At 43.6% G+C, this 27726-nt stretch overlaps 1 protein-coding gene across 50 annotated transcripts in view; it reads right to left on the reverse strand.

The window, feature by feature from the left end:
- LOC116217168 (uncharacterized) overlaps positions 1 to 27726 on the reverse strand; it is a 93507-nt gene that overhangs the window by 32214 nt on the left and 33567 nt on the right. For 34 of the 50 annotated variants that reach the window (XM_085236147.1, XM_085236148.1, XM_085236133.1 and 31 more), the window contains 4 exons: positions 21826 to 21945; positions 7902 to 20234; positions 6664 to 6813; positions 964 to 1051 (listed from right to left, as the gene is read on the reverse strand). In XM_085236147.1, coding sequence (XP_085092273.1) covers positions 964 to 1051; positions 6664 to 6813; positions 7902 to 7932 — 269 coding nt within the window. In that variant the 5' untranslated portion in view covers positions 7933 to 20234; positions 21826 to 21945. The remainder of the gene's footprint in view (positions 1 to 963; positions 1052 to 6663; positions 6814 to 7901; positions 20235 to 21825; positions 21946 to 27726) is intronic. The other 16 variants (XM_085236153.1, XM_085236152.1, XM_085236150.1 and 13 more) reach the window with 12 other exon arrangements.

Consider the following 27726-nt stretch of genomic DNA (forward strand, 5'->3'; position numbering starts at 1 on the left):
TGTGCTTTGGAGGAGACTGCAAAGCAGTGATATACATAAAGGTCTCCCAGCACTAAGTTAAATTAGCCAGAAAACTGCAGCCACTTAACAGAAACCTTTTACTTCTGAAAGGAAAAACACAGCACAAATTGCTATCCTTTGCAAACTGATGCCAGGCCCAGCTTGGAAAAGAAACAGAACAAAACTGAATTTGCTGTGTTAAGGCCTTTTAAGTTCCTGTGAGAGTCCCTGTCCCATAAGAAAAGGACAAAGCACTGAGAGGCAAGTGGATGCCTAAGGACTTTCTGGGTTTGTAGAAGGAAGCCAGCAGTGATGGCAGTAGGGACAGCCAGTGGTACAATCCCCATCTGCTGTTCCTCCATGGTTTGGGAGCCAGAAGGAGCCCTGCAGGCACTGGAGCCCTGGGGATTGCAAAGAATTTGTCGGTTTTACAAATTGGCAAAGGTTATTATTTTGGGCAGAGCAAACACAATTACGTATTTCTACCAATATTCTCTGTGCTCACTACGTGAGATGGCCATTTGAATTTACCTTATGTTACTTTGGAGGAAGTTCAAGGGTTTATTAAAAAAAAAACACATTTTGGATCAGAAACTGAAATGGTCTTTGATCAAAATAGCATATTTTTAAATCTGGACCAGAGTTGAATTCCCAGCACCTAACATTTTCAGCTTGCTGGGCTAAAACTTTGCTTCAGTCTTGTCCCCAGTCTGATATTTTTGTGCATTTCCATCAAGATGTTTTGATCTGTGATCAATCAATACCTATCCTAGACCCAGTCTGCTTGGGATGTTTGTATCGCTACTTAAGACAGCATCCAAGAGAGAGCCCTTCTTTTTCTCATCCCGCACTCAGAACATTTCTATCACCTCTTGCAGCAGCAGAGAGCTCCTGTAGCAGCTCTGGCAAACTTGCTCTTTGGATTATGGGAACATGGATTGGGAAAAGACCCACTTTGCTCACCCAATAAATGCTGGGTCCAGGAGGAATGCAGATCTTCTTCCACAACTCCTTGTGCACTGCAGGCCACAAAAGCAGCTCTCAGCACTTCCTGCAAGTAAAAGAGTGGAGATTAAAAAAAAATGATAAAAGAAAGGAAAAACAAAGAGAGACAGCCATAAATGGTAGGTGGTAAGAAAGCAGGTCGGTCTGCACTTGCAATGGCCCACATTGCTGCAGTAGTGAGAAATCTGCCAGGTGTGCCCAAATCACCCATGGAAATGGGTTGTGCCTGTGTTCCCAAAATAAATCTCAGCCAGTGTTGCCAATATGGCCTTGAAATAAACGATTTGCTTGTGCAAGGGACAGGTTCTCCCAGAACTGCATTGTCCCTGTAAAAAGCCATGTTTTGGGACTCTCCCTGGTGAGCTTGCACACACAGCTGGTCCACAAGGAGGACCACAAGCTGTGACAGCAGAGCTCAGCTGGTAATGGGCTGGTTGAGAACGAGCTCTACTCGAACGCAGCGTATGGGGGCAGTTTGCAGTCTCCTGCAGTAGGGCTGGAGCAATGGGAAGAGCACATAGCAGAGGCAGCTCAAGCCCGGCCAGCAGCCGGCTCGGAGAGGCTGAGTCATTATTTTATTAGCAGGCCCCACAACTACTTTAATGTGGGCTTAGACTGCAAAAACAAAAACATACATAAAAGCATTTGGAATTACTTCATAAAATACTAAATCACAATATTAACCAACTGACCTTTGCTCTATGCAGACCTGCTAATTTTAGCAATTACAGCCAACAACTTGAACATATCAAGTGGGCAACTGTTTAACAATAATGACATCTGCTTGGAAAATCCAATTATGTCTAAACATCTTTAAATCCCCACTAGGGGATACCTGCTTTCTTTTTGCAACTGTTAGTCTCTGCCTAATAGGATTTTAAACTCACAGCCTGCTGCACACTGCGGTGGCGGTGGCCCCTCTCCCTGGAGTGGCAACAACAGGACTGCGATCACATTAAACGGGGAGTGAGTCTCTCTCCTCAGACAGTGATGGAAGTGGTTGGGTTTTCCGACAGCCTAATCTGATGGACGGGTGCATTAGCTGGATCCCTTCACTCTCATATGCCCCCAGCTCTGAGCTGGGCTCTGCAGCCGTCAGAGCCTTTTGTGGGGTCACCAAATGAGTTTTTCTTCTGCAAGGTTTTGTCTCCTGGGCTGACTTCTGCTTCTCTCCTCTCCCTGTCTCTTTTCTCCCTTCTTCCCTCCTCTTATTCTCAGCTACTTAAATCCCCTTGCTGCTGTTTCTTGCTTTTCTTCTCCATAACAGGAACCCCTAAAGACAACTCCTATGCAGAGGCTTTTGCAGCCATATTTTTGGTTCTTGCCAAGAAGAGTGACGTTAGACAAAACAGGGACCAGTAGAGAAGAGTGAGTATGAGACCACCCAACTCTCCAACAAAGCACCCCAATGCAGAGCAGCATCCTCCACCACAAAGCCAAAGGTCCATATTCAGCCTCCAGTTATATTCTGCGGCCCCCTGATCTGGCAGCAGCTCTGTGGCCCCACTCCTGATCACTCAGCACCCCAGGGCTACAAAGCTATTGTCAGATATTTGAATCAAGATACAAGAACCGAATATTTCCGTCCCTTCTCCTCCCTCCCTGGCCAGCCTGGCTCTCTTCTGATGGAGCGTGCAACAAAATCACAATCACATGTTTGCAGCAGTAGGAGGCCATTGGCATGGAAGCGGCTGTGATGTCACTACAAACATTTCCACCCTATCCTATTTCTCCAGAACAGTCTCCGTTTTTATGACCCCATCCTGAGATCTGCAGGAAATCAAATTGTCCTGATGCTATTTTGAGCACTGGTGTCATGGCATCAATATATAATGATGCGGTGTCAAGCTGGAGAGGCTCGAGCGCACTGCGGTGGTGTCACAGCCGGTTTGTTTTGTGCAGCTCCACGAGCCTGGATTGCAGCCTTGCAGATGCCAGGCTCGTGCTGGGACCGCTGGGGACACGCACGCCATGCTGATGGGATGGGCTCTGTGGGCAGGATGTAGAGCAGCGCTGACTCTCAGCCCTCTTGCAACTATTGGGGATCAGCAACTCAGGCACAGCAGTGCCGTGGGGCAGAGTGGTTCCTACAGGTGCCAACCAGGGAGGAAGAGTGTGGTTGCAAAGTACCTGTGCAGGGCAATGGGGGATGGACAAGGGAAAGGGATTTGAGGGCTGACATTCACTAGCAAGGTAAGCCCGCGGCAAGAAGTCCAGCCATTTGGGTGGTGGCTGTCTGACCAATGCAAGAAGCAATGCCCAGCTTCCACAAACTTTCATCTAATGTAGGATTAACTTCTAAACAAAATGGAACTTAGGTTGAGCATCCCCTGAGATTTAGTAAGAGGTTTAGATCTCACTCTGCTCGTGAAACACTTCTCCCATGCTCTCCGCCAACATGTGAGCCCCTTCAGGCTGGAGCTCTCCCCTGTGCCTGCATCTCACAGGGAAGGATCCGGCCCTGAGATATCTCCTGGCAATTAAGGTGCAGCAGCATCTCTACCTGACTTATCTCCTACACCCAAATCTTATCTGCTCCCCAGAGAACATCAGATGTAATTCAAGGCATACACAAAATGTTCCTGAATTGAGCTCTCCAGCAGAAGCAACATCTGCAGCAAAATTTTATCTGTTGGCCACCAGGCTTATCCTGGAAGAACTTAAGACAGCCTGCAGAGTCCCCTGAAGCACAGCAGGAAAAGGCACTGGTTGGACTGAAAAAGCAGTGGGAGGGATGTGGTGGTGGCCCAGAGCTCCTAGCAAGCAGGAGAGCATGGAGTACTTATCAGGAAGAAGTGGGAAGACCTCAATTATTTCTCTTAACAGGATAGTCCCATATATGCAGAGATTCTGCAGATCAGAAGGGCACAGATTTGAATCCTACATTAAGATCAGATTTCTTCCAAAGATGCATCTTTTGCTCATGTGTGGCTGCTCTCCACAGTACCAGAAAATGTGCATGCTGTAAACCCCAGAAGAAAAAGCACTTTGTTTCTGATGAAACTCCTCCAAGACTGGACGTGGCCCTTTATTTACCTTTAGTCATTACTACTAAACTCCCTTCCTCCACAAGAGCCAGCATTGAGACCAGACAACTGCTTTCTAAACTCCTGCGTGGGTAATTGGAGATAGCAGCCCGGCGACTCACAGCCCGAGACACCGCGTCAGTTCCCATGAAATGGCTGGGCCATTAGTCATCTCCTCTTTGCAGCTTTCATTTTCAAGCCCTCCTTTATCTTTGGCTATGATTAGCACTCAATTGCGTTCACCTTTGGTCACCCTCCAGAAGGCACTAAGCAAAAGAGCTCACGGGTCTTGAATACCACCCACTTCTGAAGCGTTCAAGAAAGTTCCTTACTGTTTGACTCTGGTATCTGCTTTCCCATCTTCCATGGAGCTATGCCCTATAACTTTCTCTTCGTGGCTGGCAACAGCTTTGCACCCTTCCCTCCCCAGGCTCAGACCTCCCTGGTGCCATTTCAGACAGCTCCTCACTTTCCCATGCCCTTGATCACTCAACATCTTGGCTCACCGATGCCATCCGCCCTCTCCAGCTGCTCCACTTCCCTGTGTTATCCTGAATTCCCCTCGCCTCCCTCCTCCACTGCCCTCCAGGAGCTGCTTGCTAATGCTTTTCTCCCCACTTAGGATGCCGCACCCCATTAATAAATAGTTGCTCCAGTGGCTCTCCAGCTGAGAACCCGGCTTGTCCCCACCACCCATGACAAGAGGAAAATTCTCAACAGTGTTTAAACAGCCACAGGATTAGGCCCAGCAGCTCTGGTGACATCAGTGTTACAGAGACAAACACACCACTGTGGTCAGAGTGAGGAGCCCATGTGGGGTGATAACATTAAAAAAAAAAATAAAATCTTCTATATTTTTTTAAGTTTTATTATTCCCTCTCTTGTGGTTCCTTCTGCTCCCAGAATGAACAGGGGGTTTTATTGCTGGGGTTAAAAAACACGAATTTGCATTACATCCTGGCTCCCGCTGTAATACTTCAGTCTTGTTTCTCTCTCGTCCCCTCTCCAGAACAACTGATGCTATCACAGCCTGATTTAATTTCAAAGACGGATTGTGATTTGGCAGTCGGGGGAAAAAAAAAAAGCCAAGCTAATCAAAAGTCACCATCTGCTGCGTTGCCATGGGGATATTCCTCCCCAATAAATGTGCTCTTTGCCAAAATCACAGATAACAGCACTATAAAGGGTGGGAGGTGGAGGGGGGGAATCAAAGAAAGAAGTTCCGACACTAGGGGGGAAAAACGAAAGAGAGAGAAAGGAGGGAAAAACAAGAGACAGAAGAAGTCAGAGAGAAAGGAGGATGGACTACTGAGAGAAAACAATGAATGGACCAACTAGGGAGAAGGAGGAGGAAAGTAGGGACTCACCAGCATCAGGGTGACAAAGTGGTGGAGGGAGACAGACAAGTGGAAATGGGGAAGGAGAAGAAACACCTCGAGACAGTGTGCTGTGTAAGATGCCCACGCTGGGCACTGGGCAAGGCTGCTACCCAGAGAGAAATGGGGTCACCTAACCTGGAATGAGTAAAAGCTGTCAGATTTCAGGTCGCAATGTGCTAGCTGCCCCCTGACCCTGTTTAGAGCCTGCATGTGTGTGTTGAATGCCCCTATTAACCCCCAGCAGCTAAAGGAGATACGGGAGACGTCCTGCTCTCCTCCCCAGCCTGAGCGGGAGCTAAGCAAAGGGGTCACTTAGCACCCAGCAAGGAGGATGGGATGAATTATTCACTACAGAGGCATCACCAGTCTTTTTCTTCTCCCCTACTAGAGAATAAACCCAGAACAGATCACAGGTTATGTGAATTCTTTGCTCAAAAAAAAAAAAAAAAAAAAAAAAGCAAATGGAATGACTTCTGCATGAACTTGTTTTGCAATTCAGCTCCAGAGCTGATAAGAAACGGTTGCTGTGTGTTAACTGTAGGAGCACAACACCACGCTGCCCATCTCCAACAGGAAAAATTTATGATCGGCTCTTCCCTCTGCTCCCACCTCCTCCTCACTTTAAGAGGTGGTGTAAAAATCACAAGCCTTAAAAAACTGCATTGGATGTTTGTGTAAGTACTTCAGAGCACTGGGGTCACACGTGCATCCTTCTCTGCAAAACTGTGTAAATGTTTTCTTTTGAAGGAAAGCTAAAGAACCTGCCATTGCATGATTCCAGGAACAGGGGTTTAAGAGTGTACACTATGGAATCATCGAATCATCAAGGTTGGAAACGACCACTAAGATCATCCATTAACCCAACCCCACTGTGCCCATTAAACCATGTCACTCAAAGCACACGTCCTACATGAGCATCAATGCTTGTGGAACCTACGTGCATGGAAAGAGCTAGGGAGTTAGGGTGAGTTCATTTAAAAAATAGAATGGGAGCTGTTGAGTACTATTTTTCAGAGTAGTTTTATTGAAGACTAAAGTCATTGGGTCTTCTGAGCTCAGGTGGCCTCACCTGTGTGAACAGAGACAGCAGCATTATCACTGCACTAGACCCAGTCTTCCCTAATGCCTCTGTTTCCAGGAGCCCTTAAATACCTCTCTCAAAGTAGGCAACATCTGGGCAAGCAGAGATGACAAACAGTAACAGGGTTTCCCCAGACTCTGTGCCTTCCCTCCATTGGTGTGGTGGTACTCACCTAGGGTGGTGCTAAGAGATCCAAAACCTCTTTGTCCTTGCATTCTCCATGGGTGCAGGATCATGCCCCTGAGGTTGTTCTCCACATGGGATGGCTCTATTGCTTGGGACAAGGATAAGTCCAGACACGTCACTCTCCCCAGCAGGTCCCCTGTGCAGGAACAATAGAAGAAATTAAATGAAAGAACTTTAAAGACAGAACAGAGAAGATACTAGTTTGAGAACTGGAGAATTTGGATTAAAACAAGCATACACAACCCAAGTGAAATAAAAGGGAAAAACTCAAGTAATGCAAATGGGAGAAGGAAGAAAGCCCTGAAGAACAGTGAGAGACAGGCCGGAAATGGAGCAAAACTTCTGAACGGCATAAGCATCAGTTGCACAAACACCCCGATGTAGCCCACAGTAAATAGGATGGGGGAACCGAATGGCAGATTGATGGAGCTAAGAAAGCCTCTGGGAGGAATATTCCTTTGAACGCAACCTGGGAGATGAAAAGCCGGAACCCAGCTCCACTGCACGAGGGCTTGGTCACAGATCAGCTCCTTGGAGTGACAGGAGCAATGGGGATGAGGACACCAGCACAGCAAAGGGCTACACCAAGCAGAACAGCAAGAATGGAGCCTCATCCCCACTTCTCTCTTTGCAGGAGGGAGGGTGTCTTCAGCAAGAGGAGTGACAAAAATGAGGAAGCAATGGAGATTTGTTTAAAATTAGCGAATTTTGTTAAACAAAATATTTTCCTATTCAGTCAGCCTCTCACTACTTTTCCTCACCCCCACCCCGCCCCTAAATTAAACAGCAAATTATACTTATCAAAGAAGAGAAGGTAAAGAGAAATCTGAAAGGCTGTGAGAAACCTTTAATTATTAGTATAGTGGCATGAAAAGCTGTTGAGCCCCTTAGAAACGTACATGGCCAATTATCAAAAAATATAAGAGATGCAGAAAGAAAGGTTTGTCTAATAAGTATGAATCGCAGGGCCATTTAGAACATCAGTGTTAAAGCATTAGAGTTAAATGGAAAAGTAAAAAGGGGCTGATGGTTTTAACTATTTCACAGGAGGACAAGAGGTTGATACTGATAAGACAAGCAGTATAGTGAAGTTAATTATCTGTGGCCCTTGGTGCACAAAGCTTTTTGAGCTGGTGATTAATAGAGATAAACCATTCAAACTCCACATTTCTAAGGTGAATGAAGATGGCAGAGGAACCGCACAGCCCCAGCATACTAACTAACCTGCAGCAGTGGAGGGTGCTGGTGGCTTCATTGCACTCCATCAGCTCCTATCCACCAGCAGCGAGGATGGCTGGGAGACATGGAGAAGGGGTGACCCAACATCAGCAGTACCTCTGGGTCTTCGCACTATTGGAGATGTTGGGGGCAGCTCCCCCTTAATTAGTAAAAAAAAATATATAATGTTCTAGTGTGAGTTCTCAGAGTAAAGTAATCTGGGGGAGGCAACATCTGCAAGTATTTTATACCACGTTGATCAGTGCCTATGTGAACTCTTTCCTGCACTGCATTAACCTCAGGCCTCCTTGCTGCTAGGTATGTGCAGAGGATCTCACCTTTATCTTCTCATCCCATGCTCAACTCAGGTAGAGGCATAGCACATCCCTGGATCAGGGCTAATGGTTTGGGACATGGTTTAGTGGGCAATATTGGTGGAAGATGGACAGTTGGATTGGATGATCTTAGAGGTCTTTTCCAACTTTAATGATTCTATGACTCCAGAGCTCACTGTGATAGATGGGTGGTGAAGGGTTAAAAGTGCTCAAAGAAAGTCCATGTCCTAGACATGAATTTTGTTTTATAATCACAGAGTACCTGCACAGATAATGGGAATAAATTAAGCGGTCTGGTGCCTCTGTGGGAGCTGGGAAACAAAGATGTGAATGCAGAAGGATTGACTCAGCCCTTCATCTTTCTGAGACAGATTAATCGGGCACCATGAGGTTTATCATGCTCAAGTTGGACAGATAAGACCTGAAAAATGGAAGGCTTGGATGAACAATCAAGAGGGAAAGATCCTGATCTTACAAGATCTCCAGACCGAAGCTATGTAGAGGTGCTGCCATGAGTTCTAACCTCTACTCCAGAATTTGGATCAGAAGTTTCTTCAAAACTTCTGGAACTGAAGAATTCCCTGACAATATCTGATTCTTCCTGCTGCTCCTGCTGGATGTTGCGAGTGCTGGGTGTCCTCTTCCAATGTTTCTGTCTAGAGCCCAACTACAACAATGAATTTCAGAGACAGCAATGAAAATTAAAGAAATAAAAAAAAATGAACTCAAATTCTGAGCTTCACAAATGATTTGGAGCTTAGGTTTGCAGTTCAATTTGAATTTTAGGATGACTTTGGGGTTGGCTGTTACTTACTCCAAAACGGTTCCCTTGTCCTTGATAAGTTTGGAAAGGCATCTCAACTTCAGCATCTGCAAACAAAAGAATCTTATATTTTTGGCCAAACTAAATTGAATAAATTTTGTGTTTGTTAATTGCATCCAGGCCAACCTAGTATGGGGCCAAGTTTCAGCCCAGTGGGATTTGCACATGGCCTGGATACAAGCTATTGTAAATGGGGATCCCTGAAGGAAAAGCTGACAGATGGTGATTCTAAAAATGTTTGTCAGAGCCAGCCTTTGTGACACATAAAACCCATAGCCAAGGGGGTCCCTGAGTTTGGAGATAGTTCTGAACTATATGTAAGGCCAGGGACGTTTGTTGGTACTGGTGGAATTTACTGGACTGCTCTCATGGCCAAACCCATTTCTGTTAAATCTATACTCTCTAAGATCCACTCATTTGGATGAAACCAAAACTGGATCCATGCTGCACCTGGTTTTCCAAATGCATATTCCAAAACCACTCTGATTTCCATGTTATAGAGTGGGGCCAAAGATGAACACAGTTTATCCAAGCTACATGGAAATGCTCCTCAACCATTCCTACAAGTAGTGTTCCAATTTTGTGCTTCAGTATTCTAGTGATGGGATCAACAACAAGACGCATTGGCCCACCTCCTTATTAGTACCATTTTCTTCTAACTGAATGGTTGCATTTGAAGTCTGGACTGGGAAAGGTCTCATGATACAGCACTAGTGCTTCCTTCCCAGCCAAGAAAAGAGCAGCTTTCTAAAAAAAAATGTATTTCTGCATCACATTCCTCATCTCTAATTCTAACCAAACTGCTAGACAAGCCCAGACATCCTGTTAGCCCCACCAACAACCAGACTAATCATTTGGATCAAATTATTTATTTAATGAATTTTGTTTTCACCCTGCAAACAGCTTGTAAGGACTTTGCAATGGCTTTGGATATCTTTTTTTTTTTTTTTTTTTAATTTTCTGCAACTAATTTTTGTTATTGGCATCACTCATTGCAGCATCTGTCATCGGAAAAACAGAAATTACATCTTTCATCTAGCTTTAAGTGAACGTACCTGTCAGATGACTGTGTATACCTTGTTAGTCGATCAAAATTTTAGAGAAAGACACTAAAGAGAGCTTGAAACTGACCCCCACTCCAACCATTTTCTACCATTAGTTGCATGTATCTGTTGCCAGCCATATTCCCATATATACTCATCTGTATGTGTGCCAGGAAATTCATGGAAAGTCAATACAAACAGGAAACAGGCAGAGCAAATACATTTACCATAAGTTCATGTCAGATGATTATTCCATGAAAACGCATGTTCCCTCTCTTACATCCCCAAACTGTAAAATAGAAAATACAAGAAACAAGAACTTACCTGAAAGATACCCCCTACAGCAGTAAAAAAGCAAGGTTCACAAAATATTTCAGACAGTAAGATAAACTTTTTAAGGGAAAAAAAAAATAAATACGAGAAATGGAACATTCAAATCCTTAAGCTCAAAGTCACATTAAACAAGAAAACAAATCTTTCTGTTAAATTTCTGATTTTGACATAAGGCTTTGTGTAATCCTTTGGTTCCTGTCATATCGTAAGACCTTGCAAAAAAACATATTTCCCAAAAATTAATTAGAATTCATCATGGGAGGGGAGATTTTCTTTCTCCAAGAAAAATAAAAAGATTTTCTAGAAGCTTAAGTTTTATTTAAACTTTTTTTCTGCTCAAGACATCTACTTCTGAGTCTTTTACAAGGAATGCTAGATGTGTGCAGCCCTGCGGCAATGCTCACTGCTGAATTTGTGCCATGTGTGTTTGTGCAGGATCCAACCCTGCAGAAGAGGAGGACACCCCCAAGTTCAAGGAGATTCATTTAGACCAAAGCATTTTATTTGAAGCAAGGATTAGTAAACACCATGATTTTGGCAGATTGGCAACGAAAATACTTGTAAAGGTAATGGGAAAGAGCTGGATGGAGCATCCAGCAGAGCCATTCTGCCCCAAATACCAAAGAGATTTTTATCAAGGATAACACAAGCCCTCCAAAAAAATCCAGTGTTGCAAGTTTGTTCCTATCTAGCTGACTGCCCGGTTATGCCCTGCGGGAAGGACACAGCTCCTGAGCAAACTCTTGCCTCACCTATCATTTTTTGGTGGGCTTGACTTGATCACCCTATTGCAAAGGTCATTTATTAGCTCTTCTCCTTGCCCCAAGTACTTGCTCTGTTATGGCTGATGGCACTCCCTGGGCAGCCATGAAAAACATCCCAATCACCTTATGCCCCATTATGGGAAGGTCTTGCACTTCCACTGCCATATCTGGAGAGGAAATGATGTAACACAGTGGTGGCGTTTCCATGAAGATAAAGCATTACTCAAAGTATACTAAAGCTGCTTCATGTTTCTGCTGTTTATCACCCCTGCTAGCCATTCGTTAGGAATTTATGCACGGTCTTTAGTCACTGTTGACTCACCTTCTCTCAGCTGCCTTTAATCACTCTTGCTACAGCACAAGAAAGGTGAAGCTCTACTTGCGATGAGAGCAAAATTGGTTAGGAGAGCAAACTGGTTAGAAAAATTCTGCTGTGCCACTGGGTGCATCCTCCTTAGCCGGACTGTAGACACAACAGGACAGCCTTCATCTCCCTCTGCCACCTCTATTTTCTAATGACTTGTTATTGTAGTACAACAGGACAGCATTATGCAACAGGGGCTTTCCTGTTTTTCAAAACAGGACAGTCCATGTCCCGAAGTACTGAAGCAGCCTAGAGAAACCCTCCTTAGGTGTGCTCCTACTGCCATAAAACCCGATGATTCCAAGGAGTGACTCGCACACCCGAAGGGCAGGATCCAAGCACCCTGCCTCACATTAGGCTCTGTGCCTGTCCAGCACCTTCCAGGATGAAAGGCTTTCGGAGAACAATTCGTAGATGTTTTTAGAAGGGCCAGAATTATGGAATGTTGTAAATTAGCAAGCAAATAAAAGACACACAAAAGGCCCACTCTGCCACAAAGCCTTTGCAATGGATTTTTTTTTTCTGAGTTGTATTTTAGTGCAACTACTGATGATAACTCATTATAAAGCCCTAATAAATTTACTGAATGGCATTTTTTTTTTTTAACATAGAAATCATGTAGCCATATGCTTAAATCCACTTCTCACATAAGTACATTTAGGCACGTACATGGCATTTCCAGACTGCAGGTCTGAATTCAGACATGACAAAATACGAATGTGCATGTAACTGCAGAAAAGGATAAGCAGCTGGTAGGAAGAGGGAAGGTGGACATCAAACAGATTATACAGTTACTTTATGAAAACGGAGAGAGAGCCCGATGAATTTTTACATACGAAGGAAAAGAAAGTCATAGCTCACTGGGATATTTTACTAAAAAGAATAAAGTTCTCCCATTTCTAAACATATTTTTTCCCCCTCTTGATGGAGGTGAGCATGACTGTTACTCTGGGCAGGTTATAAAACACACAGATTGGAAAGATGTGGATCACAGCATGAATGGTTTTCAAGTTAATGGCGGGTTTCAGGTTATAATAGAGATTCACTTAGCTGCTATTTGGAAAAGAGTTGATGGGATCACTTGAAACTGTAACGACGAACGTTTGATTATTTCTGAAGTACCTAAAGACAAATTATTTTTTTCTTCAGGTCTCCATTTTCTGTGATGACATTAGAATGATCAAATTTCTCGTACTTCACTGTCACTAAAAACCAAAGCATCTTCTCAGCCTGTAATAAAGCTAATTTGCTTCTTGATACAACACCATGAGCTTGCATCGAATCACACAAAATGGATGAATTGATCATATCTGCACGGCACTCCTAACTATTCCCTCTCTCACATGTTCTCACAAACACTGTTTTACCTACATATATGCAAAGAACATATGCTTGCGTACCCAAACCAGGTAGGTGGCTGGTTGAATTCTAACAGGTCCTGCTTGCAAAGTTTTTTCCATAAGATCAGACAATGCATTTCAAAATAAGAGACAAAAGTAGAGACAAAGGAGAGAGAGAAAAACCAGCGCTGCTGAATGTATATGGAGCCTGGACTACCTCATTTCTGTGTGTTGAAACTAATTTGTTGCATTATGTTTCTATCTCTTGCATGTCCACATTGCCACAAGGTCTTATTTTTACAAAACAGACCCATCATTCTTTCCCACAGGATGAAAACATGGTTAAATAGTTGCTGTAAAAAAACCATTATGTGATGTGCTAGCCAAATGATACACTAATACTCCGACGTAAGTGCTTTTTTGGCAACTACTCAAAGGAGAAAAATCACATCGTTTTCAACCCCAGTGATGATAAGATTACACAAAAGAAAGCAAAATATACAAAACGGGTTGATGATAAATATTGTACAATAAATGGAGAAGAAGCCGGTTTTCTTGCTGTCACACCCCTTGCAGTTTTCTGTAATTTTTCCATCACTTGAGGCAGCCACGCCAATTATTTCCATCGTATTGGGTGTCCCCTGAAAGAAAAAAAAACTGACAAAAATAAGGATTTGAAAGATTCCTTTTCAGGAACTTCCTTCACCAACTATTTCCTCCTTTTCAAATGGGGCTTTCAGAAAGGAAGTGGTGGCCAGCAGTAACATTCCCCACGGGAGGGACCCATCTTCCCTTCACATGTGGAGAAGCAAGAATATCCTATTATGAGGCAAAGCAGGAAAAGAAATCATCCTTTCATTGGCGGTGTATTCCGACCGGATAGGTGTCTGGTGCTGTGTCCAAGATGGTACCTTCTGAAGAGTCATTTCCAATTGGCTTCAAGCCCCACATTGCAGACAGACAATGTAGGGCCCATTGGCTTATCCTCCATCCAACTTCTTTCAGCTGGAAACAAATCAAGTCATTAACAGAAAAAAAAATAGCAACCCTTAATCTTCATCCAGATCCTCCTTCACCGCAGTGGAAAGATTTTCTTACATCCTCAGCGAGGCGCTCAAATATTTCTCCTGTTGCTAGCAGGCGCAGGGTTGGTGGAAATATTTCTTGCAGCCTTTCACCTTTTTTTCCCCAGTTTGCAAACCCAATTTCCTGCCTTCTGCACATTGCCTTGCTCCTTGCTGTATGCAGGATAGTGGAAGGAACGATCTGGAAGGTGTCTGAGAGCCATTTAGCGGAAGTTGGATGACTATTTATCGCTTTCAAAGGGAGACGATCGGCTGTTAGTGCTTGCAGGATCAAATGGGTAAATGAGAGGCAGAGAAGATCGCCATTCAGGCTAATGGGATTTACACTCTCAAATCAAGTTATGTGGATGCATTATAGCGAGTTCACATTGAGGGGAGCCAATTACCCCATTAGCACTAATAGGAATTGCACTAAGGCATCATGTGAGAAGAGCGTGCAAAAAGATTGCAGCTTTCCCGTGCTTATTAGGGATTGTTTTCCTAAACAAGGCAATATCTGGTGGTTCTGGATATTTAGCCTTGCCTTCACCAAGCCACTCCATTCATAAAGCTGGAGAGGGACCTTCTTCCCAACGGGCTGCTACAGGGACTCAGCTCCTCTATACCCACTGTAGCCTCTCTTATACAAACAAGGGCATACAGCAGGTAGGCCTTCTGCTGCTGAGAAAGTTACGGATGGAGATGTACATGCCTTTTATCTGCAGTTCCTGCTGCCTCTCAGAAGTTGCATGCTGGCTTTGTCTCTGGGTGCTGTTGTTTACAGCCATCTTCTCACTGGCAAGTGCCCAGTGGACACATTTATTCCCTGAGCAGTGCACAGAGGCATCTTAAACAGATACCTGTAACCCTAATGACGTTTCTTTAATGAAGAAAAGGCAGCAAAATTAAATGCAAGCAGCACATTACCACACTTGTTTTAAATTGATATTTAATTAAAAAGTTAATTATTAATTAAGTTTATCAATTGCACATCAGTTGTTCAATAGAAAAGGGCTCATTCATTTAATTATCTGCGTGCAACCGATAGTATATGCTTTTTAGCCAGGCAAGGTTATCTCTGCATCTCTTCTAATTTAGATCAGTTTAGCTTCTAATCTATCGAGAGTGCTTCCTTCTGCGAGCTTTTGATTTGATCTATAAATGTTTACTTACAGAACTGTTAGGTATTAGAAGCTGATCAAATAAAGAGAAGAGCTGCACTGCGCTCACTGAAGGGCGCTGGTGGTGCTTGCCTGCAAGGGGCTTCGAGGAGTTTGCTCTAACAATGCGCCTGCTGTAAAAGTTTCAAAAAAGATAAACATCCACCCCGAAAGTATGTTAATAGCCCAAACAATGGGGAATCTTCAAAGGGTGAGAGAGGCCGGGGAGCAGAACACAGTGGCAGATAGCAGCACCGCTAGGCGAGGACTGCAGGGCATGGGATGTGGCAATGGCATGAGGTCTGCTGGGCGGTGGGGGCATGCTGCTCTCCCAAGGCCCTGATCAAAGCCTCAGCCTAAGGCTCCTGCTCTTCTTTCTCCCCTGCATGGTTCCTATGTGCAAATCAACAGCTGTTTATGGAGGGGTTTTGGATGACACGTAGTAAACCATACAGTAAACACCTCCAGTACTTGGATAGTATAGTGGAGGAAAATGTCTTGCAGAGGCTGAGACTCCAAGACTGTGTTCTAATAAATTGCTTTGTATTTACTTTAACCACAAATCGCGGTCCTGTTCAATTTCTAACAAAATAGCAATGAACACAGAATCACAGAATTGTTAAGATTGGAAAAGACCTCTAAGATAATCTAGCCCGACCATTCACCTATCACCAACATTGCCCACTAAACCATGTCTATAAGTACCACATCTTCACGATTCTTAAAAACCTCCAGGGAAGGTGACTCCACCACCCCTCTGGGCAGCCTGTTGCAGTGTCCAACATATACACATATATATTTAAGATGTTAAAGGACTTTGGCACATTAGTATCCAAGGACCAGACCGGCCTGGACCTGGTATCCAAGATGCTGAATGAACACCAGTGAAGTCAAGAGAGCAAACTGCTCAATCAGACCTTGGAGCATCATAGGATGCTATTGAGAGGCACTACATAACTACTTAGAATAGATTGCAGCACTCTGTCTCCCTAAACGTTTCTCATGTCCATTGCATGATAGGAGACCTTCATGGGCAATCACCACAACATACTCGCTATCCCAGGACTCCCTTGTTGTTGATCACGAACATATGACAAAAAACTGTAGCAGACCATAGAGGATCAGGCAAGGAAAAGGTGGGAGAAAAAGATGTGACAGAGGGCTGATGGACTGCCTTGAGGGGGCAATGCTGAAGCAGATGTGTCCTCTCAGAGCTTAGTTAATCAAGAAAAGGAAATGTATCACAACAAGTAAATAGCCACGGCAGAAGTTCATATAATTCAGGTGAATACTCAGTCTGCAGCTTGTATTTGATCTGAAGACAGCAAGCCCAAGGCTGTCTCCCATCTCTTGAATGAAAAGCACTAAGGGGAGAGGGCTTTTAAAATGAGGGTAATTTACAATGCAATATTGCCGGGGGTGGTGGCTGTGGTGTGTTTGTACAACTGGAAAGAGGATAAAAGAAATCTCCATGAATAGTAACTCTATGTTTATAGATGGGTGCTTCGCTGCCAACTCTGCATGCAATGAGCATTCATCTTCACCAGATATTCAAGTGGCAGGACTTTTTCAAGCAACAGTGTTTATAGAAAATGACTGTTTTGAAGCTCTACACACTAGAATTTGAGGAAACTTAAAATTTACATTTACAAACATCATCTGTCACTCTATCTGACAAATCAGAACAGAGGAATCTGGCTAACTACTATAGATGTGCAGCAAACAGCAGTTGGTTTCTCCAGAGATTTGCTACATCAGTAAAATGAGAAATTTATCATGCATCTACTCCCAGATAGTCTGAAAGAAGCCAAACATATCAAAGCACTCATTTGTGAGGAATTATTTACACCAGCCTTCTTTCTTGACTAGAGGACAAAACTGGAAAGTTTCCTTTCTGTTGTATCACCCCATCCAATGTGGCTCTAAGCCAGGGGATATTCCTTTCCTTCAGAAATGGGACTAAAGAGGAGATACAGCTTCCATATGTACATAAGATATCAATGAAGATGTCACATAAGCAAGAAGTTCTGAGAGACAGGGAACAAATAAAACCAGTTTGTTTGTTTTCCAAGGTGCTACTGCACAATGAGATGGCTGATAAAGTGAGAGTTTTAATTGGAGCTTCTCCACAGCTGGGGAAGATCAGAAAGCCCTTTGGCTCCCCTTGACCCAGCCTCTGCTGAGGATCCTCTGCTGTTTGTTAAGGAATTAATTAACACTACAACACTACTCTTTGCAATAGAGGTGCTAATTTAGTCTGTCATCTCCATTCAACCATCTTCTCATAAAACCTGTAAGAATTTCGTATCTGAGCTCTGTAGACTTTGTGGCCAAGTGCTGTCGAAAGAGTTGCTTGAGGAAGGATTCAGAGAGATGCTGGGCTGCTGTAGGACCTCATACTACTTGTCTTTGGATTTTTGGTTGGGAAAAAAAAAACGACACCAACAACATTGGTTAATTTGAACAATTTCCGCATGCACCAAGCAATAGGGACTGGGAGGGGATGAGGCTATTTCTTTGTAAGGTACAAGGAAGCAACCAACTCTTCCTTCCATCCTCAGTGGATTCAAAACTTAATATAAAATAACTGGGTTCCTTTAGTCTTATGGCCCAGGAAAGGTCAACACTTGCCTCACTGAGTGCTGCCGCTGGCTTTCTGTCCCAAAGAATGAACCATTCCAGCTGTCAGCAAGCAAGCCATCTATCAGTCAAGGACTGGACCTTTCAAGCAATACTTTGATTAAACCTTTGGCTTCCAAGCTGAATCTTCTGTGCCCATCAGTAGTCCCAAGCTCCACTGGCAAATAAACACAGAAGTGCTACTGGGTAAAGCATGTTTGTGTGAGATTTCCAACCCAATTTTGCAGACTCAGATGTTAGGCAGTTTAGATAAGAGGATGATTAGAGGTCTAAGCCTTAGGTTTGAAATACCCAGACATCCTGGAACCACCGGTGCAAATCCCAGCAGGGCTGACTCAGCCCTACAACCTCCTGATGAAGATAAAGTGAGCTCCATGCAGAAGTGTGACCCGTCAATCTTCACTAGCAAGACCCAACTGGACCTGAGATAACAATGGTGGTGCCTACAGTGTACAAGACCATTTGTTATGCAGCAGAGGTGTAGTATCCTAAGTCTGTCCATGCTACAACTGTCACTCTTGGGCTCCACCAGCAGTGATTTATAGACCCTAAACTTTTCTGGAGTTTTGCTCCAGCATGTTCAGTATGCATGTCCAGAGTTTTTCAGTGCTTCCGGCTAAACGGCAGCCCCTCTTATCTGCCTGTAGTGCTACATATTGACCACTCTGGAAGAGCACTGTATCAGTACAGCTTGGGAGTCACCCTTAGAGAAAAGCCTCACAGAAGCATACAAAGTTTTTCCATCAGTTGGTGGAACGATCCAATCATTTTTGTTTAAAAAATAAATAAATCAAAGCCTCAGATCTCTGGAATGACCTTTATACTAACATTTGGTTTGCCAAGCACTGCTACCCAAAAGTTATCAGCAAACAACTTCTAAAAAATAATCTGAGCTAATGGAGTTAGTCTTTCTTTTCCCTTTTGTTACTGGACAATTAGCCAGCATGACATTAAATTCCTGCACACATTTCCTCTTCCAAGTTATCCATAATATTTTCTTTAATAATTCACAGAGTACTTGCAATGAAAACTTGCAATTTATTCTTTTGTGCTGCATTCTGAAAATTAAGCCAAGTGATCAGGGTCTCTTGTGGAAGAAACGCTAAGAAAAAACACCCAACTTCTGTAACTATTAAATACAGCAGTGATGACTGATTTCACAATGAAATATATGATTTGAAGTGCACTTTAAGAAAGTATGGAAACAGCAGAACTAATTAAACCTTTGCTTTCCACGAGTATTAATTACAAGTCAACTATTCAAAAGACACACATATGCCAGTATTTTCAAGGGAAACTCTACAAATGGACACTGGTACAAACCCAGTGGCACATAGTCAATCCTCATCCTATACTAAGACCTACGGATAATCAAATCAAGCCGGGGCAACAGATATTCAATTCTATTACTCAGTCCAACATAAGAAAAGTGGTAGGAAAATTACAGCTCATCCTCTCTCCTCCTGTTAACACTGTGGCCAACTGGATGATGACCCATTGGCACCTCCACCGCAAAATGCTCTCCCGCAGAGGCGGAGGATGCGGTGCTTATTCACATTCTTTGAGCTAAAAGAAGAATCCCCAAACTGCTGTCCACCAAATTCATATGAACAAATTAAAATAAAATTAAAATTGAAGTAGTAACTTTAAGAGAGGTGGAAGCACAGATCCTGTTTTCCCGGACTTTGTGTTCCCATGGTTGAATTATCCTGCATCTTAAAGGATACAACTCTCGTGTACATGCTGTGATGGAAATTTTCTCCAGTTGGCTGCAGCTGCAATGACTGCAAGAAAACATCTATCCCTCTTGTCTCCCTCTCAGATTTTTTGAAGATTAGTAATACTGCTTCTGCACAACGACAAGCTTTTACTTCAGTTGAAATAAATGGTTTGTCTCTCTTCTACCTGGCTTTTTATTTTCAACAAACGTAAGACATCCACCCCACTGCCACCTTTCATTGAACCTTGCAGATAGGCTCTGAAGTTACTGCAGGAAGCAGTGAGACCTATTTCTTTTAAGGAGAAGTTAAAAATGGCTACAGAAGCCACGCGTACAGACAAGAAAATCTAAATAGCTTAATGGAAGTCTTGGCTTTCCAAGTAAAAGTGCCCATCTTCTGGCTTTTAATACCAGGCAGCCAGCATTTTCATTCTGCTTTAGTCTGACTTAAATTGTAACTCCCCTTGGGGCAGCATCTTTGCTTTTCTATTTGCTTTTAAAATGCCCTGCATGCCCAGCAGCTACGAGGAAAAAATAATCTCTGGTGCTGCAAGGAGAAAAGTCTCCACTAAGACGCGCCTGAGTTTTGTAATGAAATTGTCTTCATGTTGAGATGTCCCGGTGCACAAACTTTTCCTCGACAGGGTTTCACTAGAACAAATACTTGCCTTTTGTTGTTTGAATACACAAGGAGACTGCATCTGGGCTTGCGTAAGCATTCACATCAGAAGGGTCTTTGTAAGTGAAACTCCCCTGTTCAGAGAAGAGAAAGAGTGATTTTCTTGACCCATCCCAATTTGGCAATAAAATTCAAATGTGGCAAACCAGACTATCCAGACTTTTATTTTTCCTTTCTTTCTTTCATTTCTCCACCCCCCCGCCTCTCCTTTCTTTTCAAAGTAACAAATATTTTGTTGAATTGTCCTAAATAATGACGTTTGAAACCACTTCAGTCTGTTTAAGATCTCAGGGGGAAAATTTGGTGAATAAATTACTTGGGATAAATCAAATCATTCTGTTCTAACAACTGTTTCTTTCACTCTCCTCATCTTGATTGCTGTCCCTAATTCTGCATGCCCCCATACCTGCATGGCCAACTTCAGGGCTTCAACCCTTCTTTGCAGCCACCCTCTCCACCCCTGTCTCCAGTGCTTGGCTATGGTAGTCCCTGACCCAGCTCTTCCCACAAAGCTGTTAGGCTTCTCCTGGCTTGTCTTCCATTGCAACTTTTCTCCATGCAGTTCCCAACCTCCCTCCACAGCCCCCCCAGCTGCCAGGCATCTCCTCTCACCACCCTTTCCATCAAGGCCAATGTGCGTTGTAAGCTCTATCCAGCAAGGAGACTTGGCTCCTTTCAGCTCCCCATTCCTCTTCTCCCCTTAGAAAGAAACTTCTCACACAAGCACAGCCCCACCATCTACACCAGAGCCTGGTGCCTCCCTACACCTCACTGCAAAACCAGCCTAGCACCCATTTCTCCCTTCCCATGCAATCGTTTGACACGGTAGCTGTATAATTTACAGCAGTCCTTTCCAATGGCCTTTGGATAGGATTTGCATAGGAAACATGGCCCAGCACTGTGCCGAGGAGTCAGGAGAGGTCAACCGTTGGCTTGACCTCCTAAGCCCATCTGCCTTCGCGCAGGCAGAAAGACATGCTCTTAACATGTATTATCTGTTCAGGACATTTGTTTTGGGAGCAAGTTGCGTTAAGCAAAGGTACGTCAATTGATAATAAACCTGCTCCACGCTGTCATTTGTGGGTGATTTGAAGAAAAACAGACCACGTAATCAGGTCTAAGGGGTCCCTAATACCAGAGACGCTGGTGCTGTCAGCTATAGAAAATAATTAGAACGTTATCCCTGTGGCAAGGAGAATGTAAATACATCTAAAATACGACATAATGACATTCTCCTCTGTAAGCCAGGGGATCTGCTTCAAATAAAAGGGCCATTAACACAACAATTAAAGCCGAGGGGGCTGGTGAAGCAGGGAGCCGGCCTGGTGCAGGGCGAGGCGAGCAAGCGCCCAGCGTAAATCTTTCGCCATCCCAGCCAGGAATGTGACTATTAGCCCTCTCATGACCCGAGGGCTTCCCAATAATGCATCTGCTCTCTGTCAGGGCCAGGATTTCGTAACGTTCTCCAGCCCAAGAGGAGGGCCAACTCCACGGTGCGGCGCCAAAGACAGAGCCGGCGGAGCGGGGTGGCTCCAGGCCGGACCTTGGCCCCGGTTCAGCGAAGCACTTAAGTGCTCGCCGAGGGGACACGTCTCGTCCCAGCAATTTGTGTGCTCAGAGGGAAACACGGGTGGGCTTTTCTGAATCAGGCCCAGCCAGACTCACCCAGGGCAAAGCCAGACCCATTTTCATCTTCATTTCTCGATTTTCTTTGGAGGATGCACACTGTGGAGGTCCCAAGCTGCTCTGGGGATGTCCTTGTTGTGAAATGCCAGCCTACGGAACCTAGGAGACCCAAAGCATGGAGAGCACTGCAGAAATTCAGACAATTCCAAGGATGCAATGTCCCTCTTTCCACTGTCCAGGCAGCAGAGGGCAGATGCTTTGAACATAGAATCATTTGAGTTGGAAGGGACCTTAAGGCCATCTGGTCCAACTCCCTGCAATGAACAAGAACACCTACAGCTCCATCAGGTGCTCAGAGCCCATCCAGCCTGACCTTGGCTGTCTGTAGGGATATCAACCACTTCATGCTCCAGACAACACACACTTAATATTTCTTAGAAGCCCTATAAAAAACGTACAGAAATTATGGGTGAATGCTTGGAGAGAATATCAATTGCCGCTTCTCTTTCACTCTCATTGAAAGAAGAGGAGTAGGTGAAGGTAAGAGCCCAAACATCAGGAACTTTGATTTTGGGCAAAACACACCTGGCATGCCCCCATAGGACCTGTCTCTGATTTTGAAAACTCTTATACAAAAAAATAAATACAACTGAGCTGGAAAATTAAGCTTCCTCACTTACAGAAGGCTCAGATATGGGAATTGGACTAGATGGCCTTTAAGATTCTCTCTTCCAATGATTCTAGAATCATAAGATTTCTTAAGAGGAAGCTGATGGGTTAGGTAACAAACACAGATTTTTTTTCATACATAAAGGCCTCATCAGGTTGAAAGTACTTTTAATATTTACTGTTTTTGTTGTTGTTGCTATTAAAATTGGATGACTTTTTGTGGTAAATGTAAAGTTTTATGTATCCAGTGGAAGTCTGTGAATGTCAGAAAAGAGGAAACGATACTGACCTGTTTGGTTGTGATGCTTAGAAAGAGAACAGTGCTGAATTCAGCTCTTTGGAATTATTTGTCAAAAGGCAGTTTTATTTTATCAGTCTTCTTTTTCAGTTCTACTAGTCTTTCTAAGAGAACTACCTAGCAGACACTTCAAAACAAAAACAAAGCAAAAAAAAAAACCCACCTCAAATTTTTACTTTTCAGCCACGTTTCAAAACACCAAGGTAACATGCTTCCTGCACCCTGCTTTGAGCATGTGAAAATTAATCCCTTCCCCAGCAGTAAGTTTAATTAGTTGTGGGATATACAGAAACACTAGTAGGTATTTAAAGGTGACTTTTTTTTTTTTTTTAATGACAACTCATATCCTCTCAACATTTATGAGTAAGGAAGATGATAGAATTGTTTGAGTTGGAAGGGACCCTTAAATGCCACCTGGTTCAACTCCCCTGCAATGAATAGGGACACCCACAGCTCCATCAGATGCTCAGAGCTTGTTCAGTCTGACCTTGGCTGTCTTCAAGGATGGAGCACCCAATACCCATCTGGGCAACCTATGCCTCACTACCCTAGTTGTAAAAAAACTTCTTACATCCAGCCCAAATTTCCCTACTTTTATTTTGAAACCATTTCCCCTTGTCCTATTACAACAGACCCTGCTGAAGAGTCTTTCCTCTTCCTTCTTATGGCCTCCGTGACTTGCACCTGATCTAAAGAGCAAATTAGATTTGCTGAAGTAGAACAACCATCACAGCAATATCTGGGAACAGAAAGAATTATGTAAGCAAAAAGTCAGCTACATATCCAATATAGAATAATCTTTGAAGATTCTCATTACAAGTAAACACAAGGATAATAACTTGTGGATAAGCTAATTAGTCATGCAAATCTGATGGATTTTCACTGCCTCCTTCCAGCCACTTCTTTAGAAGGCATTTCTTTTTCTGAGTAGTGCATAGTTGTGCCTAGTTCAGCACCCAATTCATGTTAGTTGGGCAAAAAAGACATTCTTTTAATCTTCTGACACTTTGGTCCTCAATGTGAAGTGCATGGAAAGTTTCCAACAGAGAAACAATGAGAGTGATAATATAAAAGAAAATACTAGCAAAAACTCCCATGGAACAAAATGAGGTGGTGTTCTCTGGGAAATCTCATCCCTAAGCATTGTGGACAACAGTAACTTAGAACCTGTGAACAGAAGGACAGCAACCAACACATCTGTCTCTTATGATTATGCAAGCTGCCTTATATATAATAGAGCTAGTAAAAATGATCTGAAATAAACAACATCCAGCCTTTACAACTAAGGTCACACTGGCCAAAAGGATTGTGAGTGTTCCAGAACGCTAGGAACAAGTTTCTAGACAGCTGGAGACATTTTGAGCAAGCATGGGCCAAATTAAACCGACGTGGGAAGCCAAAGTGAAACCAGTAAAAGCTTGCCTACTCAGATGACTTTTGTTTGAGTTGGCAGCTAAATTCAAACAAAATTCCTAGGATGATACTGCTTCAACCGCAACAGCAGCCACCTGAGTCATGTGATAAGTGCTTCGCTTTAAAATCTGAGCATGTCACTCCTGAGAGCACAGGCACATCAGATCCATGGGAAGTAAAAAAGAGGGGGAAAAAAGGGAAAATAAAAGCTTTTGTACAAAACCTGTGAACCAAGTCCCCTCTGTCTCTTTCCTTCCAGACATTTCTGAAAAAACAGCTCACTGGAACCACAAAGAACAACAACAACTGAGCAGCATTCTAACACGGGACATCCTGCCTGACCAGTTAGAGCCAAAAGAAAAAAGCAAGCCATAAAGTCAGAGCTCAAATGGGATGTACAAAACCAATGCCTTACATTTGGGGGCATTTTTTTCATTTAAACTAATCTAATCAATTGGTCACCATAACAGAGGGTTCAAGCAGCTGGCGTAGTTAGGTCTGTCTGTGACAAACCTTAGAACCAAAGCCATGTGTTCAAGCGCATGCACATTTGCATCAACTATCATGTCTTAAAATACCTACTGTTGACTTTGTGCATCACCACTAGTAAGTATCATAACACGGAGTATAGTCTAAGTGCTGTTTGTGAAACATCCAATCCCTAGAAATACACATTTATTAAGTCCCAAGGACGGATTTCCTCTCATATTGACACACAAACCATGGGTGAAAGTTTATCAGGGATCATTGCATTGTGTTGATGACCCTGTCTTGGGAATGGCTGCAGATTAGAGAGCACAAGAAATAATACGAAATGATGTTCAGAGAGGAAGACCGTAAAACAAGATAGGATCCTGGGAAGAGTGCATTTTTTTCCAGGAAGCAGTAAATATCTGGAAAATTGGAAGACACATTAACCACTAAAAGAATTCCTTAAAAGCAGAATGCCTAAAAGAAGACAATTGGCAAAGCTTCTAAGTACGGTAATAGCCAGTTATCACCTTCACCTATGAGCTGCTATCTATTTTCCATTCTTCCCACCAGCCAGGGAATAAGATCTCATGTTTTTCCTGAGTAGAGTGGGGGCACGATGTGATGTATGGCACTGGTTCCCTCTGGCCCATCAATATGGAAAGAAAAGACTACGGGGATGATGCACAACTAAGCCCAGTTCCAGCATGGTGTCAGATCTCAGCTGGACTGTGACTCCCAGCACGGAGTCCAGCTTGGACACAGGAGCTGGAAAATGCTCCTTGGCCCTTATTCAGTCTCTGGGATATATTCCAGAAATGAACCAGCTCCAGAGCCAAGGTCTGATAAAATGGAGCCTGGGACTGGACCAGGCTATTTTTCTTTTTTTTAATCCATAACCCCCAAAACCCAACAGTCAGGATTCTACAGATCCAATGCTGTACCCGACAAGTTGGGTCATTGAGGGCACCAGGCATCTGCAATCCATGTTTGAGTGCGCCTCACATTTCAGTATAGTGCAACTTTCCCTTTTTTGGTCACTTACATAAAATGGAAATTACACGCACTCAGTTTTGCTAGCTCAGAGCCGTCTCTGACCTTGCTCTACTCTTCCCTGCCACCATCTTATTTTGTATTTTGCAGTCACAAAGAGATAAACTCAGTGAGTAAATGGCCAAGGGATGTTGAGGTTGCTGTGAGAACAAAACCAACAGCTGTCTTTCTTTTTATCTAGTAAGGCAAAGGCTTAAATTCTCCTAAGAATAAACTGGTTTTTATTGCAAAAGAAAGAAAAATTCCTAGCAGCAACAACAAAAGAGAGAAACGTCCTATGAGAATATAATGGAACTGTGCTAAATTACTTTAAAGTAAGAAAACCAGGGTGAAGGGGAAACTCCCCAAAAGTGAACAAGTGCTCTTCAGATTTTAAACAAGAGATGGATTATTATTTTTTTCCTTTCTTTCTCCCTTTCTTTCCAGCAGCTAGAAGTCCCATCTGGTTCCTGTTTCTATTCGTGTGATCTCCCAGAAACTTCTAAAAGCCATAAGCATCAGCCAAAAATTCCCCAGGCATGGACTCCTTTCCAAAATAGCCCACAGAATGGCATTTTTTAGGTGGGTTGGTTTGGAAGGAGCGGAGGGGGGGATGTTGGTTTCTGTGACATTCCTCGGAATTTCTTGCATCTATTCTCCCCTCTAGAATTTCTCCTCTGCTGAATCCCCTTTCTGCTTTCCACTGGAACATCAGTCAGCAGAGGGACTACCCACTCCCATGTAGAGGGATTCAGACCTTCTTGTGAGAGCTCATGAGCTGCTGAGAGGTTTTCGTCTCCAAGAAAGGCAAACGAACTTGCAGTTTACTCACAGATGAGGTAGTCTCCATTGCGCTGGTGGCTGTTTAGTCCAGAGGCTGAATAACTGGACATTTTCCTCTGTGATGGCAATGTCAAGACAGGAGTTCTGTTAAGGCAAGGTCAAGGCGAGACTTTCAGAAGTAGAGGCTTAGTATAAATGGGTAAGATAGATGAGGCAAAAGGGCTTGGATCACCTATACAGCCTCTTATGGCCAAAGGGAATGATGTCTTTTCCTGCATGGGAACAGCTGGGGTGAAAGCAAGCTGAAACAGTGACCCTGAGTTCCTTCACGATGGTTTTGCTCCGCAGGCACGTGGCTGATGAATGACTGGTCCCTCTGAAATGCAATTAGTGTGTCCAATTTCAGTACATTGGGGATCTAATTCAAGTAAGCTTTGATAAAGACGGTTAACTCACTGACTTCAGCATGTGCCTCAAAGCTTCCCTGGACACTTTACTAAGTTAAGACTATACAAAACCTCAAACAAAAGCAGCCCCCCCTTTTTCTTTTAATACATCTCTTGGTTACACCCATGATTTCTATGAAGGTGCCCAGACCTGTCATGGAGACTCCAAGCACACTGATCTCTGCATTTGCAGCCCCATAATCCTTGACTGGGGTAAACAGCTTAAAAGTGCAATCTTTCAGGCGGTAATTCAGAGACACAGGGAGAGCAGAACAGCTCCAGAGACAAGAGATAGCCTGAAGAGATTTAACCCACCACCATGCCAGAAGAAAGCAGTCCAGGTCACTGATTACTAAAGGTTGCTAATTTTAGACATTTGAATTAATGAGATTAATTTAGCCTCACAAAAGAACTCAGCTGCCTGGCTGGACCCATCCAGCATTTGTGGGAGAGGAACAAAATAAACTAAAAGGTCACAGCCTTATCTCCACACCCTTCACTTACGTGTGTTGACCAGAATCACTGCTTGGGTAAGCCAGCCTGGCCAAAGTGCAAGTGTGCTGGCCAGAGACTTTCTCTTCTGCTGCTGAACACATCCTCTCATCTAGTCTTTGCGTCTTCCTAGGATGTAGTGAGAAGAAACCAGCAATTTCTCCAAAACTGCTGGCACAATTGTGGCAAATCAGAGAACTTCAAGAAATCCTGACATCCCCGTGCCCTTCCCAGCTGTGAAGCAGGTGATTTGATTGAGCAGGGTGATTGCACCAAAGACCAAGCAGCTTTTCTAGTCAATGCACAGCTACAAACATCTCTCAAATCCTCACAGCA

This window comes from Meleagris gallopavo, chromosome 14 (assembly GCF_905368555.1).
Source record: "Meleagris gallopavo chromosome 14, MGAL_WU_HG_1.1, whole genome shotgun sequence".
NCBI lineage: Eukaryota > Metazoa > Chordata > Aves > Galliformes > Phasianidae > Meleagris > Meleagris gallopavo.